General features: G+C 43.3%; 1 protein-coding gene across 1 annotated transcript; it reads left to right on the top strand.

The window, feature by feature from the left end:
- Positions 1-1,047: 1,047 nt before the first annotated feature.
- Positions 1,048-15,312, top strand: LOC137536992 (zinc finger and SCAN domain-containing protein 2-like). Its single transcript, XM_068259154.1, has 8 exons — positions 1,048-1,150; positions 5,478-5,578; positions 6,331-6,450; positions 10,369-10,500; positions 10,586-10,709; positions 10,832-10,929; positions 11,433-11,997; positions 13,337-15,312. The coding sequence occupies exons 1-8, from the start codon at positions 1,048-1,050 to the stop codon at positions 14,428-14,430; spliced, it is 2,337 nt and encodes a 778-aa protein (XP_068115255.1). The 3' UTR covers positions 14,431-15,312.
- The last annotated feature ends 1,067 nt before the right edge of the window (positions 15,313-16,379 follow it).

The following is a 16,379-nucleotide window of genomic DNA, read 5'->3' as shown; positions in this document are numbered from 1 at the left end:
GCCAAAAGGATAAAATAATCTGAAAAGTTTAAAACATGAGGAGGCAGTAGTGGGACTTACCTCCTCCAAGCAGACACAAAAATTGCCAATGTATTTGTCAAATACAACAAGTTTATTTACATACTCTGGGGGACTCCCGGAGCCTTGTCCTCCGGAGTATGTAAATAAACCTGTTGTATTTGACAAATACATTGGCAATTTTTGTGTCTGCTTGGAGGAGGTAAGTCCCACCACTGCCTCCTCATGTTTTAAACTTTTTAGATTAGTTTATTCTTTTGGCGCCTCTGTATCCATACTACGCTATATCAAGTCCACCCCCGGTGGAGGGGTGTTACCCCCTTTTTTCCTCATCTACAGAGAGCGACTTCTTAATCCTGAGTGGGGTCAGGTCTAATCTCCCCACCTGCCTATTATCACGCTGGTGCGTGACGTGATAACAGACACTGGTAATATACAAGACAGAAATATGATCTAGATTGGTCAGTACTTGTGCACAAGTAATCTATCGAGGTACAGAGTCGTCAGGCTTAATCGTAGTCAAAATCAGCAGGGTCAATAACGGGTATCAGATGTCAGTTTCAAGGATCAGACAGTAGCAAGGTCAGGGGTCAGGCCGAGTCGGTAGCGTAAATCAGATGGCTGCGGTACAGAAGGGTAATACAGAGGCGAAGTCAGAAAACAGGCTAGAAGTCGGTACACAGATAAATCATACAATAGATGTTAATCAATAATATCAGGAGGATATTACGAAAATTACAATTACAGCTATCAATAATCAAAGCAACAATGACTGACTAACTAGAGTACATATATATGGTGAGTACCACCATATATGATGTATCTCAAAAGCTAGCCAGGCCAAGAACCAGCGAACTGATTAGTATCAAGGCCAGTGAGCAACTGAATGCACTGGCCTCAAGTACAAAACCTGCATCCCCAGAACCCACCCCCAATTAGTGATGTCACTCAGATCCTTCTCCTGAGCCTATAAGGCTCACTTGAACTCACACGTGCGCAATGTATCCTTTGTTGGTCACCGCTGGAGGAATGCCGGGGATGCCACCAGAGGATGTCTACTGCGAAGTCCCGCCGCAAGTCCCTCTGCTCGCCCGGACCATGCCGGAGCCGCCGCGGGACCTGCCTCTGGAAGGTAAGATTGTTACACCTATACAGTGGTTGCCTTGGAGGTAACCCTGCTTTGTGAGTATAGCTTACTACTCTATCATACTTCATTTCAACTACCAGCACATACTACACTATATTTGGCTCTTGGTGTCCCTGCTCTGTGTTCTAGTTTGGATCAGGCACAATACAGGAGGATGTGAGACTGCTACTTATTATGCAATCAGCAGACAGGATAACTAGCAACAACCTCCCCTCCCTACAGGAGCTCCACAACAGCTGAAGCAAAAAGAGCCAACAAGATGGCAAACGGCCTAAAACAACTTTTTTTTTTTTTGCACATTCTTTATATGAACCAACATTTTCAAACCTTGTTGTTTCTTGTCTAAAGCTGCATTTGGGAGACACCAATGGTATCCAGGCACATGTGTTGAGTCTGTCAGCTGCAACACCTGAAACACAAGACTGAACATTGAATAAGCAAGTGCTAGCCTTGTTTGTAATAGTTCTCCCTTTAGTAGTGACACACAGAGCATTCATACCAGAAACAGACAGACTCAGACAGAGGTTTTACCCCAAATAGCATCTGTTTTCTGGTAAGGCCACAGAGGCCGGTGCCTTGGGTGGATGGATATGGAAGATGGTTCGCTGCATATGGAATGTGGCTACCCATGGAAAGGGAAATACAAGAAATCTTCCCTAGAGGCAAAACAAGTATAAATCCGATCTTGCTTACTCTACGTAATGATGAACAGCACAAATCCCTCCAGTACTATCAGTAATGCTACAACTACTGGAATTCTGAGCTGTACACCTCAGAGCTGAATGCATGTTGAATTCCTGTGGTGTAGCAGACTGCTTTTTTTGCCTTGAAGCGCCAGGTCTTGAGTTCCAGTCTGGATCGGGACACTATCTGCATGGAGTTTATATGCTCTCCCTATGTTTGTTTGGGTTTTCTCTGGGGACATACTGAAAAGGTAATTGGTTCTAGTAAAATTGTCCTGAGACTGTGTTGGGTGTATGATTAAGGCGGGATTAGATTATGAGCCCTTCTGAGGGACAGTCCGTGACATGACTATGTAGTCTATAAATTGCTGCAGAAGAGGTCTGTGCTATATAAATCCATAATAATAATATGGTAGTATATTAGACTATGACCATGGCAAGACTAGATTACGAGCTCCTCTGAGGACAGTCCGATACATGACTATGTACTCTGAAAAGCACAGCAGCAAACATCAGTACAAAATAAATATAAAACAATATTTACTCCTTGGATAGCTGCCAGCTGAGTTGCATTATTCTAATAACATGTCCCTGCTGGCATTTTTTCCAACTACACCTCAAGTCCCCCATAACTGCTCTGCACTCCACCTCGACCTGTGACCATGACACCAAGGTGAGGGGTGGGGAGCAGAGCAGATGCAAGGGACTCAAGGATTAAGACAGCACCGGCAGGAATGACTACTATAATAAAGCCACTCCACTGTCTGCTCTGCAACAGGGAGAGAAGGATGAGACTCCAGCCCTCTTAACACTCAAGTTATTGGGCAGAAATCCCCATCAGAGCTCTCTATCAGGGATGAGCAATCACAAAGCAAAATTGCAAACCTTCTCTGGCCATAGCAACCATCCAGCACTTGACTGCTGTGAATTAGGACAGATCAGAGGATGGAGCACCAGGGCAAGAAAACTTGAGCTAAAGAAAAGCAGCATTTATACATACCTGGTGGTTCTTCCAGATGCACATATTATTCATGGCCCCTCCCCTCCTAGGACTGACTAGGCCCAATCGAAGCTACAGCACATGCTCTTTTCCATTTATGTCCCTCCTTGATTGTGCTTCTGAGCAGCTGTGTATGGCAGCCATGGCCTGGAACATTATGCGCATTCACGGTTACAGTTCTTTTTGAACCACATATGCACACAATATTCCCAGCCATACACAGCTGCTTGGGATGACAATGGAGAGATGTGACAGAGCAGGCACTGTAGTGGGGACTGAACCCGGTCACAGCTTTATAAGCGAGGCAACAGCAGCAGGAAGACTATAAGGGTTGGAAGAAGACCCAGGTATGTAAATAAATGTAGGTAGGTAGGATTCTCTCACCTGGGCAGAGAAACTCTTACCCAACCACTGGGCAGTGGAGCGTCTGTGTCCCCTCTAGCAGTAAAGTGTCTGTATACTAGCTCCTGCCTTGTGCTTTCTTCCTCCTCAAATCACCTCCATCTATTTAGCACTCCACTCACTCCACTTTCCCCACAACCATGCTGCTAGGGGAGGGGGAGAAAGTACTCAGTACTCTGCCTTTCCCCTCAACTATGCAGCTGAGGGTAAAAGCAGAGCATACTCAGCATTCAGCCCTTGCCCTTTACCATGCCCCTAAAGGGAGGGGCAGAGAGTACTCAGCACTCTGCCTTTCACCTCAACCATGCCACTGAGGAGAGTGGCAGAGAATACTCCTTCCCCTTAACCATGCCACTGAGGGGAGGAGCAGACAATACTCAGCATTCAGCCCTTCCCCTCAACCATACCGCTTAGGGGAGGGGTTGAGAGTACTCAGTACTCAGCCCTTCCCCTTAACTATGCTGCTGAACTGAGGGGCAGAGAGTACTGAGCAGTCCGCCTTTCCCCTCAACCATGCCACTGACTGGAGGGAGAGAGAATACTCAGCATTAATTTCTCTCAACCATGCCACTAAGGGGAGGGGCAGAGAGTACTCAATACTCTATCCTTCCTTGCAACTATCCTGCTGCTGAGGGGAGGGGCAGAGTGTGCTTAGCAGTCCGTATTCCCCCTCAACTATGCTGCTGAGAGGAGGAGCAAAGTACTCAGCACTCCGCCATTCCCCTCAACCATGCCACTGAGGGGAGGGGCGGAGAGCACTCAGCATTTGTTCCTCTCAACCATGCCGCTGAGGAGAGGGGCAGAGAGTACTCAGTACTCTGCTCTTCCCTGCAACTATCCTGCTGAGGGGAGGGGCAGTCCACCCCTCCCCTCAACCTTGCTGTGTAGGTGAAGGGCAGGGAGTACTCAGCACTCCGCCTTCCCCTCAAACATGACACTGAAGAGAGGAGAGCAGATGAGGGTGATTCAGGGAAGAGAGAGAAAGCACTGTCGGGAGGGTAGTATACAGCCTCTCCACTGCACCAGAGGGCCTCTGTGTGTGCCGTGTCATGCTGGTGCTGCAGCACAATCAGATTTAGCCCCAAAAATGCCAGAACTTGGGGAGGGGGAAATTTTGGAAGAGGATTGGGCACTGAAGACCATGAGCCTGTGACCCTGGGCCCTATGCCAGTGCATATGCAGACCTATAAGACCTAAAATTGGGACAACAGAGGAGTAAGGAGTGACAGAGGAACTTGATTACAAAACAGGGAATATCCTTCCATAAAGGGACAGCTGGGGTATATGTAGTCTCCACAAATTTCAATGGACCGCCACTCACTTACTATAAACTTCTCTTTATTGTATCAAAAGGTTTAAACAACAGATTCCCCCAATACCCCCCCCCCCCCAATCTATTAAAATCCCCAAACCCACACTGGAACAATCAAAGGAGCGCTCCCAAGCACTGCCATACACATTCATACCACACTCATCAACAATGGATTTGACCAATCCGTATTGACTAGATGAAGTGAGGCTAATGCATTGGTTTCAATTCAAAGCAGCTACAATAGTGATTCAGTTCACTCCGGAGTATATGCAGCCTTGCATCTATCAACCTGCAGCATCTCTATAAAGTCCAGGGCCCAGTCTTCAATAACTATAATGGCCTTTGGGCACATGTATTCTGCGTGTGCATAATTAGTAATACTCCTTAGTGTGATATTATAAACAAAGTCCAAGCAGCATGCCATAGATATATACGCTGGCTATCCGCTCAGCTTGATGGCTTCCATCACCTCTCCGTCTAGCATAAAAGTTTGACCTTCTCTCTGCCAGACTGATTGTAAATGTTGATTCCTACTGCTGCATCCCGCAGTATACAGGTACCTGTTTAACTTCGCCACTCGCCGGCTAGTAGTGTGACATGCATCTCCTTGCATGGACACCGGAGTCTCTATCCCTACTGGAAAGATTAACTTACTTCCTGACAGGATGGATGTGAAAGAATCTTTTCCAAGTCAAGACCCCGAACAACAAGAAAACCCCCAAAAGAGTAACTAATGCTTTTCTGCACAGTATGAAACTAAAACAATTTACTTTTCTGAAGTTGCGATTTAATGATTATGCACAGTCCATGCAGCCCACATGACATCTACTCACTATACTGAACACAAATTACACAATACGAATACAAACTATAGAACACATACATAAGCGCTGCAGTTCCACTATGTGCCACAAGATGGTGATGTCACTTTTTATGCGGCATGGAAGACACAGGAAGCCATAGATGAAGAGGGAGGAAGTACAGAGCAGACATTACCGGGACTGGCAGCAGAAGAAGTAAGAAGGGAGTATTTTATATTTACACCCAGTAACCCTCATATCCCTCCCCCATCACTAGCAGCTGCTGTTACACACATACAGTATATGGAGCAGTGTATAGATAATGTCTTCTTTATCCTCAGCTCCTCTACCAGAGGCCTGTGAGCTGGATAGTCCTGCACAGAATCTTATCTGTTCCTATCACTGCACTTCTCAGTACAGAGAGCTCTGATGTTCCTGACATCTGTTGGAGCCAATCTCCTAGCTTAGGAGTGAAAGCAATGACTACTCCTGCCACCACTGGGACCTCTTTGGTCTTCACCCTCCAGGGTCTCTCTAGTTCCTCTCTCAGGCTCTAGTACTTCTCCAGTTCCTCATTCTCCTCCTGATGTTGCTGTCACTTGGAGGTGCCACATCAGTCACCACTGTTGTCCTACAGGATCTTAGCCTTGGTCTCCTCTGTAACCTTCTGTGGAAACTACTATCATTGGGGAGGGTTTATCCCACATGCTGTGCAGATGTTCCTGTACACAATGCAAGCTGCAGCATGTGGTTGTGCCATTCAGTGTATGCTGTCCCCTGCCTGTGTCTTACACCCCGCCTCTGTGCTCTACTGTCCCTGAGGCTTCTCTGTACAGCCTGCACCTTAGCTCTGATGTGGGTGATCTCCACTTCTATGGATCTGCTGCTTAGTGCATGTGACTTCCCTGTCCTAATACAGTCCAGATTGCTGCAGTCTAGATAATTCTCATGTTGTTTTCTGCCTACAGATAAGGACTTCTTGTGTGGATCACATGACCACAATAATGAGGATGGACGAGGACTGGAGTCACATGACTGAGAGGATATTCAACCTCACCCTGGAAATCATCTGCCTACTGACCAGAGAGGTGAGGAGGATTTTGGGAGGTCACATGACCTAAATCTTATTAAAAAAAAACACCCACACACTTAAAGGACAACGGTTATGAGAGGAATATGGAGGCTGCCATATTTACTTCCTTTTAAACAATACCAGTTGCCTGTCTATTTGGCTGCTGCAGTGTCTGAATAACACCATAAACAAGCATGCAGCTAAACTTGTCAGATCTGACAATAATGTCAGAAACATCTGTTCTGCTGCATGCTTGCTCAGGGTCTATGGCTAAAAGTATTAGAGGCAGATGATCAGCAGGGTAGTCAGGCAACTGGTACTGTTTAAAAGGAAATAAATATGGCATATGGCAGCCTCCATATACCTCTTGGTATAGTTATCCTTTAACCAGTACAAATGTGATCCTGCAAATTGGTGGACACAGGTCGTGGCAGAAAGTGTTAACTTATCCCTGTGCTGCACACTTATCTCCATCTTCCTTTTTTTTTTTTTTTTCTTTCTTTTTCTTTTCAAACTCAGCCGGTATGTGACGCAGATATGACCATGTGACAGCTGTGAAGCCATCATACGTGGGTCTCAGGTCTGCATCATAGTTTGATTTTCTTTCCTCTCCTCCCCCCTTTCCTCACTCCATCATCACTACAGTATATCAATATTCCACCAGTGGCTCAGATCAAACTAATTATAGTAAGAAAGAGAAAAAGAAAGGAAGAGAAAAAACAAAAACACAAACACCGACAAAAAAAACTCCACCTACCCATCTTAACATTAAGTGGTTAATATCCCTTTCCGACCACCCACTTATTTTATGGGCATGCCCTCCATGCATGAGCCATTAAGGCCGGACCGAGCCCAATGGGGAAGGGGGGGGGGGGGGGACAGGCCTCATGTGCAAACAGGTCACATATCTAAGCTGAGAAGCAAAGCAATTACTCTTATTTCACCTTTCATACACATTCATATAAGTGCCTTCTATACTTCAACATATAGCCATGCAACTGCACATTCATCCATCCATTTATCCTTACAATTTCAGTTGGTAATATAGTGGTTATTTGGTTCTTTTCTCCTCATCTCTCCCACTTCAAATACTTAACTACATATTATATGTTACTTATTTTTTCCCATGCAATTTTCCATTCCTCCATTTGTTTGTTGGTGCCAGCATCTTCCACACTGCCCTCGCCACCTTGCAAAAAATCTGACATCATCCATATCCACTCTTCCATACTGGGAGCTTCGGGGTTCCAGGATTTTGCTATAAGTTTCCTGGCCACAATTGCTGCAGGGGTTACTAGTTTATTTGCATGTCTTAAGCTGTCAGGTTCCATGCAACTCAACAGAGCGGTACTGGGATGAAAAGGGGAAGGAAGTTTAATGAAATTTCCTATCTCTCTCCAAAAGTTCTGTATAACCGGGCACGACCACCACATATGCATGTATGAACCAAATGCGGTAAGACATCTCCAACAGTTCCCATTCCCGCCTTTAAATTTAGCCATCTTAGAGGGTGTGAAGTACCATCTCGTCATGAGTTTATAATTAACAAGTTGAAATGAGGTATAGCTGGGGGTCCAAATTTCCTGGAATACTGCTCCCCAATCCAAGTTTTTGATATGATTTAGGTCTTGTTCCCAGCCTTTACAGAACTTAGAGGATCAGTTTGACAACTGTCAAGAAGAAAATATAAATTTGCTGTCATTCCCTTCCCCACCCTCGAATGAAGAAAACACTTTTCATAAATATTTATGGTTTTACTTATATTATCCTTATGTTTGGAAAGGTAGCTCCTGACCTGGAAGCTCCACAGCCCATTATCCATTCTGACTATGTTATAGATCTCCCTCAATGTGGAATCTCTGTGGCCAACCAAGTCTAGGATTCTAACATCTCGAGGGAGCCCACTCTCCTTGAACCACCCTGAGGTTAAGCCAGGTTGAAAATCTGGATTATTGCGTAGAGTGGTTAGTAATGATATTTTATTGCTCTTTGACATAGATCTTATAACTTCCATGTGGGTTTTAATTGCAGGTGCTAATAATGGATGGCTGATAGAAGGGAGGAGTTTTACTACTGTGTGGGGGTGCCATGAATCCAACATATCGTAATTAAACAGACTTCTTTCATATGTTGTCCAGAATCTCTTCGGGTCGCATATCCTGAGATCTAAGATTCTTTGCAATTGGAAACATTGGGCATATCGTTTATTATTTGGTGCCCCCATTCCTCCCAATTTCTTGTGCCTGCTTATTATCTTATATGAAATTCTGCGGTTTGGTGTTCTCCATATGAAATTTTGAAATATATTGTTCCAGACATTATACCAATTCCTCTGGATGTTTATTGGCAAATTTTGTACTATAAATATTATTTTAGGAAGAATTTTCATTTTTATAAAGTTGATTTTCCCAATTGTATTAAATTGGGCATTTTTCATTTTACTCAGTATCTTCTCACAATCTTTTTGCACTGGTGTATAATTATGTTTGAATAGATCATTGAAATCACTACATAAATTGATACTGAGATATTTAATATGAGAATTGGTATAATGAATGCCATACCTTAGTTGTAGGGTACTCAATATTTCGGCGGGACTTTTTATGTTTAATACCGTAGTTTTGGAATTATTTACTTTATAGTTCGAGTATTTGGAAAATTCAGTTATTATTTTATTTGCTGCTTCGAAAGAGGTCAGGGGATTGGTTAATGTCAAAAGAAGGTCGTCCGCGTATGCTAATAGTTTGCTTTCATAGTTACGTATATGCCACCCAGGTATCTCCATGTCAGAATGGATCATGCGTATTAACACTTCTATGCCTAAATTAAATATTAGGGGGGAGATTGGACAGCCCTGCCTCACGCCGTTCCCCAAAGGGAAGGAGTGTGTCAAGGTACCGTTGATTGTTACTCTGGCTGTTTGGTTTAAATATAGATTTTTGATTCGTTTGATAAAGATGGGACCATGACATGTCTGCCTTCTGTCTGTGAAGGTGGAAGTGTCAGGAAGATGGAGAGCAGTGTGTAGTACAGCTGTGAGAGATAGCAACATAGGTGAGCTAACACTTTATGGCGCAGCCTGTGCCTACCAATACACAGGTGCAGTTTTGTTCCCGCCGGCTCATTCCTGGTGGTGAGCAATATTGTGGGAGGGTCACATGACAGCACTCTTATGTCTAATGAAGCAAACCTGTAACTTTAGGTGGGGAAAAGATACTTATCTCGGTAGAGGGAAACCTCTTGATCCTCTAGAGACTTCCCATATCCTCCTCCACACCACCATCTAAATGAGTGTGGCCACACTGTGCAGACGCACTTCATGGACTGCGTCAGTGCAGTAGCATGTTGGCACTTGTGTACAAGATGCTTCAAGCATCAGCACAGTCTGGCCACGCTTGTACACAGATGGGAGCACGGCTGTGCGAATCTCTTATACAAGGTTTGTAAAGAGGTCTAAAACTCAAAATTGCATTTATGATTTAAATCATTAGGCACAGAATAAAACTACCAAAAGACTGGGAAAGACTAGTTTTAATTCATTGGAAGACATTGTTCCACTTCACTAAATTGTATTAACAACATTGCCTTGTTTGCTGGACAGATTATCAGATTGTCTTGTAATTATGTAATTCCTGAGCGAAAAATTATAAATAAGGTTTTCTTGTTCACCCCTTAGCATATGGGAAGCATTTCATATGTATTTACTCTGCACAAACAGCTGAATACACTCTAATCATTTTAATTTTAAACCTTTCCAACAGCTTAGAATCCATTTATAAATATACTTTCTTTGCTTAGTTTTATGACGTGTTTCATGTTTTATCCTAAACATAAAATTTGTCATACCACTTTAATAAAACACAGACCTGACCAGAGAGGTGAGAAGGATTCTGGGAGGTCGCATAACATTGCTAGTGGTGGTTTTTCCCTTCAGGGTTTCCCTCCTGTGAAGTCTGGTGACCAGGTGGCAATCACAGTTCCTCCACCTCACTTCCTGGTGCCTGAAAAAAACATGAAGAAGATTCTACAAGTCATCAACAAGATCACTGAGTTGCTGATGGGAGAGGTGAGCAGTGCTGGGAATTATTGGACATTGCCCAATAATGGCAAGGGAGATGTCTGGATGGTGACTGTGTCATTGTATGTGTCAGGTTCTTATAGGTTGTCAAGATGTCCCAACCTTCTCCTCCAAGGTGGGCTGGCAGAGTGTAGAAGGACACAAAGACCATTCCAAGGACATCATGATGCAGAACCAGCCGCCCCCCACATCACCAGGTATGAGGAGACTTATGCTTCTTAGAGATGAGAGAGCAATATGGAGGGACCCCCCCAGATCCCCCATCATCTGATAAACACATAGAGACAAAGTATGCAGCGAGTGTGTGTGTTTCCTACAGATGGATCCAGTAACATAAACCCACCAGAGAGATGTACAGGTGCTCTTTACTCCCAGGATTGTCCACAGGAAGATCACACCATTCCACGCCATTATCAGGTAGGTGGAACTGAAGATTTAAAGTGTAACAGAGCTCTGTTAAAAAGATTTATATATACCTGGGTCTTCCTCCAGCTCCATCCGCTCTTATCACTCCCACGCCGCCGTCCTCTCAGCTCTGATACCGGGTCCTGTCACTGCTGTCAGTCAGAGCCAGTCTATGCAGGAGAAGTGCGCTCTTTGCGTATCTCTTCAGCAGCTGCTAGAGAGATACGTAGAGGGCGTACTTCTCTCATGCCAGCCTAACTCTGACTGACAGAAGTGCGGGACCCGATACCGGATCTGCGGGAAGACTGAGGACGGCAGCGTGGGAGCGATCCGAGCGGATGGGGCTGGAGGAAGCCCCAGGTATGTATAAATCGTTTTATTTAACAGAGCTCTAGTTTCCGTTAAAGCTAAAAGTGACTCCACACTCGATGAAATTATATTCTGTGGTTTCAGTTTATGAAATCTTACAATTCTAAAATGCTTCTTTTTCTTGAATTTTTTTTTTTTTAATATAGAGTGTAGAATTTACTGATCTGAAAACTGATATTGATGAGAGTCATGTGAAGTTTCAACAGCAACCTGAAGTGGAAGGTAAATTAATAAAGTTAATGAAAAAGGAAGAAGAAGAAACCTGTGTGAGGAGTGATCAGCAGTCTTTGGAGGAAGGTGACGTGATGAGGACAATTAAAGAGGAAAAAAAAGAGATGTATGTGAGGAGTGATGATCAGCAGACTATGGAGGAGGGTGACATTATGAGGTCAAGTAAAGAAGAAGAAGAGACGTATGTGAGGAGTGATGATCAGCAGACTATGGAGGAGGGTGACATGATGAGGACAATGAAAGAGGAAGAAGAAGAGACCTATGTGAGGAGTGATCAGCAGTGTATGGAGGAGGGCGACATGATGGTGACAATTAAAGAGGAAGAAGAAGAAGAAGATACATATGTAAGAGATGATTGTCTCTCTACAGAGGAAGGTGAAATGCTGAGGATAACTAATGAAGGAACGTATGTAAGAAGTGATCATCAACCTACTGAAGATGAGAACAAAATTCAAACTATTGAAGAAGACAAATGTCTTGGTAAGTGAGATCTTCCATCCCTCTGATTAATTTAGTCGCCCATGTTTGTACCCGTTACAGAAGGTCAATGTCCTTTCTATAGTGTGGTTCCCAAAGCTGTATTTCATATTCAAGATGTGGTCTCACAAGTGATTTATACAGAGGGAGTGGTATACTAGCATCTCAAGATATTAGTTCCCTTTTTATGCATCCCAGAATTGTATTTGTTTTAGCTAGAGCTGCTTGGCATTGTATACGATTACCTAACTTGTTATCAACCAGTATTCCCAAGTCCTTCTCCAAGTCTGATGTTCCCAGCTGTATGCCATTTATTTTATATGATAATCTACCATTGGTATGTCCAAGGTGCATGACTTTACATTTATCAACTTTAAATTTCATCTGCTACGTGCCTACCCATATGGCCATGTTGTCAACTATGTCACTATCCGTCTAAGTGTTGGTAATTCTGCATAATTTTGTATCATCTGCAAAGATGGCTACATTACTCTGTATTCCGTCTACTATATCATTAATAAATACATTGAAAATAATTGGACCAAGTACTGACCCCTGCGGCACCCCACTGCTAACAGTTTCCCATTCTGAGTATATTCAGTTTACCACCACTCTTTGCCTTCTATTTCTTAACCAGTTCTCTGTCCACATACACACATTTTCTTCTCGTCCCTGTATCCTCCTCAGCTTCTGCACCAGCCTATTGTGGGGAACAGTATCAAAATCCTTTGCAAAGTCCAAGTACACTACATCTAGTGTATCAAGATCTAGATCTAAATTTTAATTCACCACTTCATAAAACTTGAGCATGGTGGTGAGACAGGACCTGTCCTTAGTAAAACCATGCTGTTATTCTGTGCTACATAATTTTATATAGCATCCCATAGGATACCTTCAAACAATTTACCCACAACTGATGTTAAGCTCACAGGTCTATAGTTTCCTGGCTTTGATTTTGTTTTCCCTTCTTGAATAAGGGGAAAACATCAGCTGGTCCTCCACAATCAAGTTTCCCGCCTGATCTTGTAAAAGTCCTACATTCTCTACCTGCTTTCTTTTAGAGTTTATATATTTGTAAAACATTTTGGGATTTGAGTTTATATCACTAGCCACATTTTTTTTTCCGCTTACAGTTTTTCAAGTCTCGTTACTTTTTTTTGCAGTTTTTGTTACATTGCCTATAATTCTTTAGGGCATATGTAGTCCCCTCATTCTTTAGGGGACTAAAGGTATTCCTTTTACACTTCATCATGTCTAAAACAGTATTATTTATCCATACTGGCCTTTTTTTATCTTACATATATCATACACAGTTTATAAAGAAAATGTAATTTCCCTCCAGATGGACATGATGTCGGGAACTCTTCAGAGGGATATCTTCAACCGAGTAATGCAGCACCAATGTCACATCAGACGTGTCACACAAGCGTCCATGCTTTCTCATGTTCAGAGTGTGGGAAAAGTTTTAATCGTAAAAGAAGCCTCCTTGGACACCAGAGATGTCACACAGGCATCCATCCTTTATCATGTTCAGAGTGTGGGAAAGGTTTTAATGATAAGAGAGACCTTCTTAGACACCAGACAAGCCACACAGGCGAGCGGCCATTTCTATGTAAAGTGTGTGGGAAATGTTTTGCTCAGAAAACAAGCTTGGTTAATCACCAGAGAAGTCACACAGGTGAGCACCCATTCTTTTGTTCTGAGTGTGGGAAAGGTTTTTTTGGGAAAGGACCCCTTCTTATACATCAGAGAAGTCACACTGGTGAGCGCCCTTTCTCATGTTCAGAGTGTGGGAAAGGTTTCGGTAAGAAAGGAAATCTTCTTAGACACCAGAGAATTCACACAGGGGTGCATCCATTCTCTTGTTCAGAGTGTGGAAAAAATTTTCATCAGAAAAAAAACTTGCTTAGACACCACAGTAGTCACACTGGCGTCCATCCTTTCTCTTGTTCTGTGTGTGGGAAAGGTTTTAATGAGAAATGTGAATTTTTGAGACACCAGAAATCTCACACAGAGGAACGGTCCTTTTCTTGTTCAGAGTGTGGGAAATGTTTTAATGGGAAATGTGACCTTCTTAGACACCAGAAAACTCACACAGGGGAGAGGCCCTTTTCATGTTCAGATTGTGGGAAATGTTTTGCTCGGAAAGCAAGCCTGGTTTTTCATGAGAGAAGTCACACAGATGAGCTGCTGTTTTCATGTTCAGACTGTGGGAAAAGTTTTAAATATAAAAGAAGTCTTCTTATACATCAGAGAAGTCACACAGGCATCTTTCCTTTATCTTGTTCAGAGTGTGGGAAAGGTTTTAGTGATAAATGTTACCTTTTAAGACATCAGAAAACTCACACAGGCGAGCGGCCCTTTTCATGTTCAGAGTGTGGGAAATGTTTTTCTCAAAAAGCAAACCTAGTTACGCACCAGAAAAGTCACAGGTGACCATCCATTTTCATGTTCAGAGTGTGGGTAAAGTATTAGTAGTAAAGTAGAGCCACAGATACACCAGAGAACATCATTTTCATGCATAGAATGTGGGAAATGCTTTTCTCACAGAGGACACCTACTTTCACAAGAAAAAAGTCACACAGCTGAGCATCTATTTACATTTTCTGAGTGTGGGAAATCTTTCTGTGCAACATTATGTCTGATGCAGGAAACCATGGTAATATTGCTGTGCTTAGCCATCTCACGGTGATATTACCTTAACTGTGTACTGCCAATTATGCTATAAGCGCAATCTGCGGTACTCAAATACTGTGACTGTTGCTAAAGTATCACACGCTATTAACAGTAGCGCTCGTTAGTAATGTGCGTTACCATAGCAATGTGAGAATAGCTTTCCACAGCTGGTGACCTCGTCTGATCTGTCACTTTTACAGAGAAGGGTAAATGCGTTCATTTGCAGCCAGAAGCCATGTGGATTCTGGTAGCGGATGTAGGATTATGGTGGATTATGGGTAACTGGAAATATGCCAGCTAGGATTTAGTATATAAATAAGACCAGTAGCTCCACAGATGGCTTGCTGCATCCCAGATATCATATCATGTGGCTGGGAAGAGAGGGAGAGGATGGTAATGTACAGAAATTATACTTTGCTTATGTCATTCTGATGACCAATACTTTACAGGTAGTCCTCGGGTTACGTACGCCCGCTTTATGAATGCCCCGCCGATGCGAATGGCCCACCGATAGCTCCGCCCCGTCGATGACATCACTGCGAGCGCCGGATTGCGGTGATTTAAATGTTTTTAAGTACCTTTACATTGATTTAAAGACGCCATGTGTGTGTGGGGAGGTGAGCAGATACGTACCGCACACCTCCCATGCCCTGGCGTCACCCTCTGCCTCTGAAAAACAGCTCTGTATCATTAAAAAGATCTGCGACCTCTGACCCGGGCCAGGAGGCGACCTGGCATACTGCGCATGCCCCGTACAGTATCCAGGTCAGAGGGCGCGGATCTGTTTAATGATACAGAGGTGTTTTTCAGACACCAGGGCACAGGAGGTGTGCGGTATGTATCTGCTCACCTCCCCACACACTCGGCATCTTTAGATCAATGTAAATGTACTTAAAAACATTTAAATCACCGCAATGCTGCGCTCGCTGTGACACTGTCTCGAGTTAAGGACAGATTCAGGTTAATAACAAGCCTACAGTCCCTATCTCGTTCGTTAACCGAGGACTACCTGTGTTATGCTTCCTGATATGTTTTCTTTGATAGCTGATTATAACCCTGTTCTATGTAACACCCCGCCCCCTCTGTTCCATCATGGCTGCCAGGCCTTGCCTATTATTATGCTCTCCTGCTGTTCCAGTCTGTATGCACTACTGTCATCATCTGATCACTCTGATCTGTCTTATGTTTTCACATAATTATCTCATAAATGATTCCTTGAATGAGCTGTGACCACTTTACATGTACGTGAATGTAATAAAGATACTTTTTTATGGGAACAACTCTCTGTCTATTTTTAGAGAGTAAAGGTTAGCATAGATAGCATGTCCCTATATTTATTTATTTATTGTATTTATAAAGCTCCACCATATTACGCAGCAATGGACATTAGTTTAGGTTACAGACAATATTTAGAGGTGACATACAGAAATATGACAATACAGGAATACAAGAAAAACCAGCTCATGCAGCACAGTATGAGTACAAGGTAATGCTTAGTCAGTCACTGGATGGGAGCATGGAGATTAGGCAAGTTAGGTTTAATCAAATGCATAGCATGGGTTCACAGTAATGGAAGTACTATATGTGCCTTGTTCTACACCACAGCCTTTCTTTCCAGCTCCAACCAGTCTGGCCATTCTCCCCAGAAGAGGAACACTTAGTAATATGAATTATTACACCTCCCTTATCATATTTTAGCAGTGCAACCA

This window comes from Hyperolius riggenbachi, chromosome 10 (genome assembly GCF_040937935.1).
Source record: "Hyperolius riggenbachi isolate aHypRig1 chromosome 10, aHypRig1.pri, whole genome shotgun sequence".
In the NCBI taxonomy this organism is placed as follows: domain Eukaryota; kingdom Metazoa; phylum Chordata; class Amphibia; order Anura; family Hyperoliidae; genus Hyperolius; species Hyperolius riggenbachi.
This window is presented reverse-complemented; position numbering and strand designations above follow the sequence as displayed.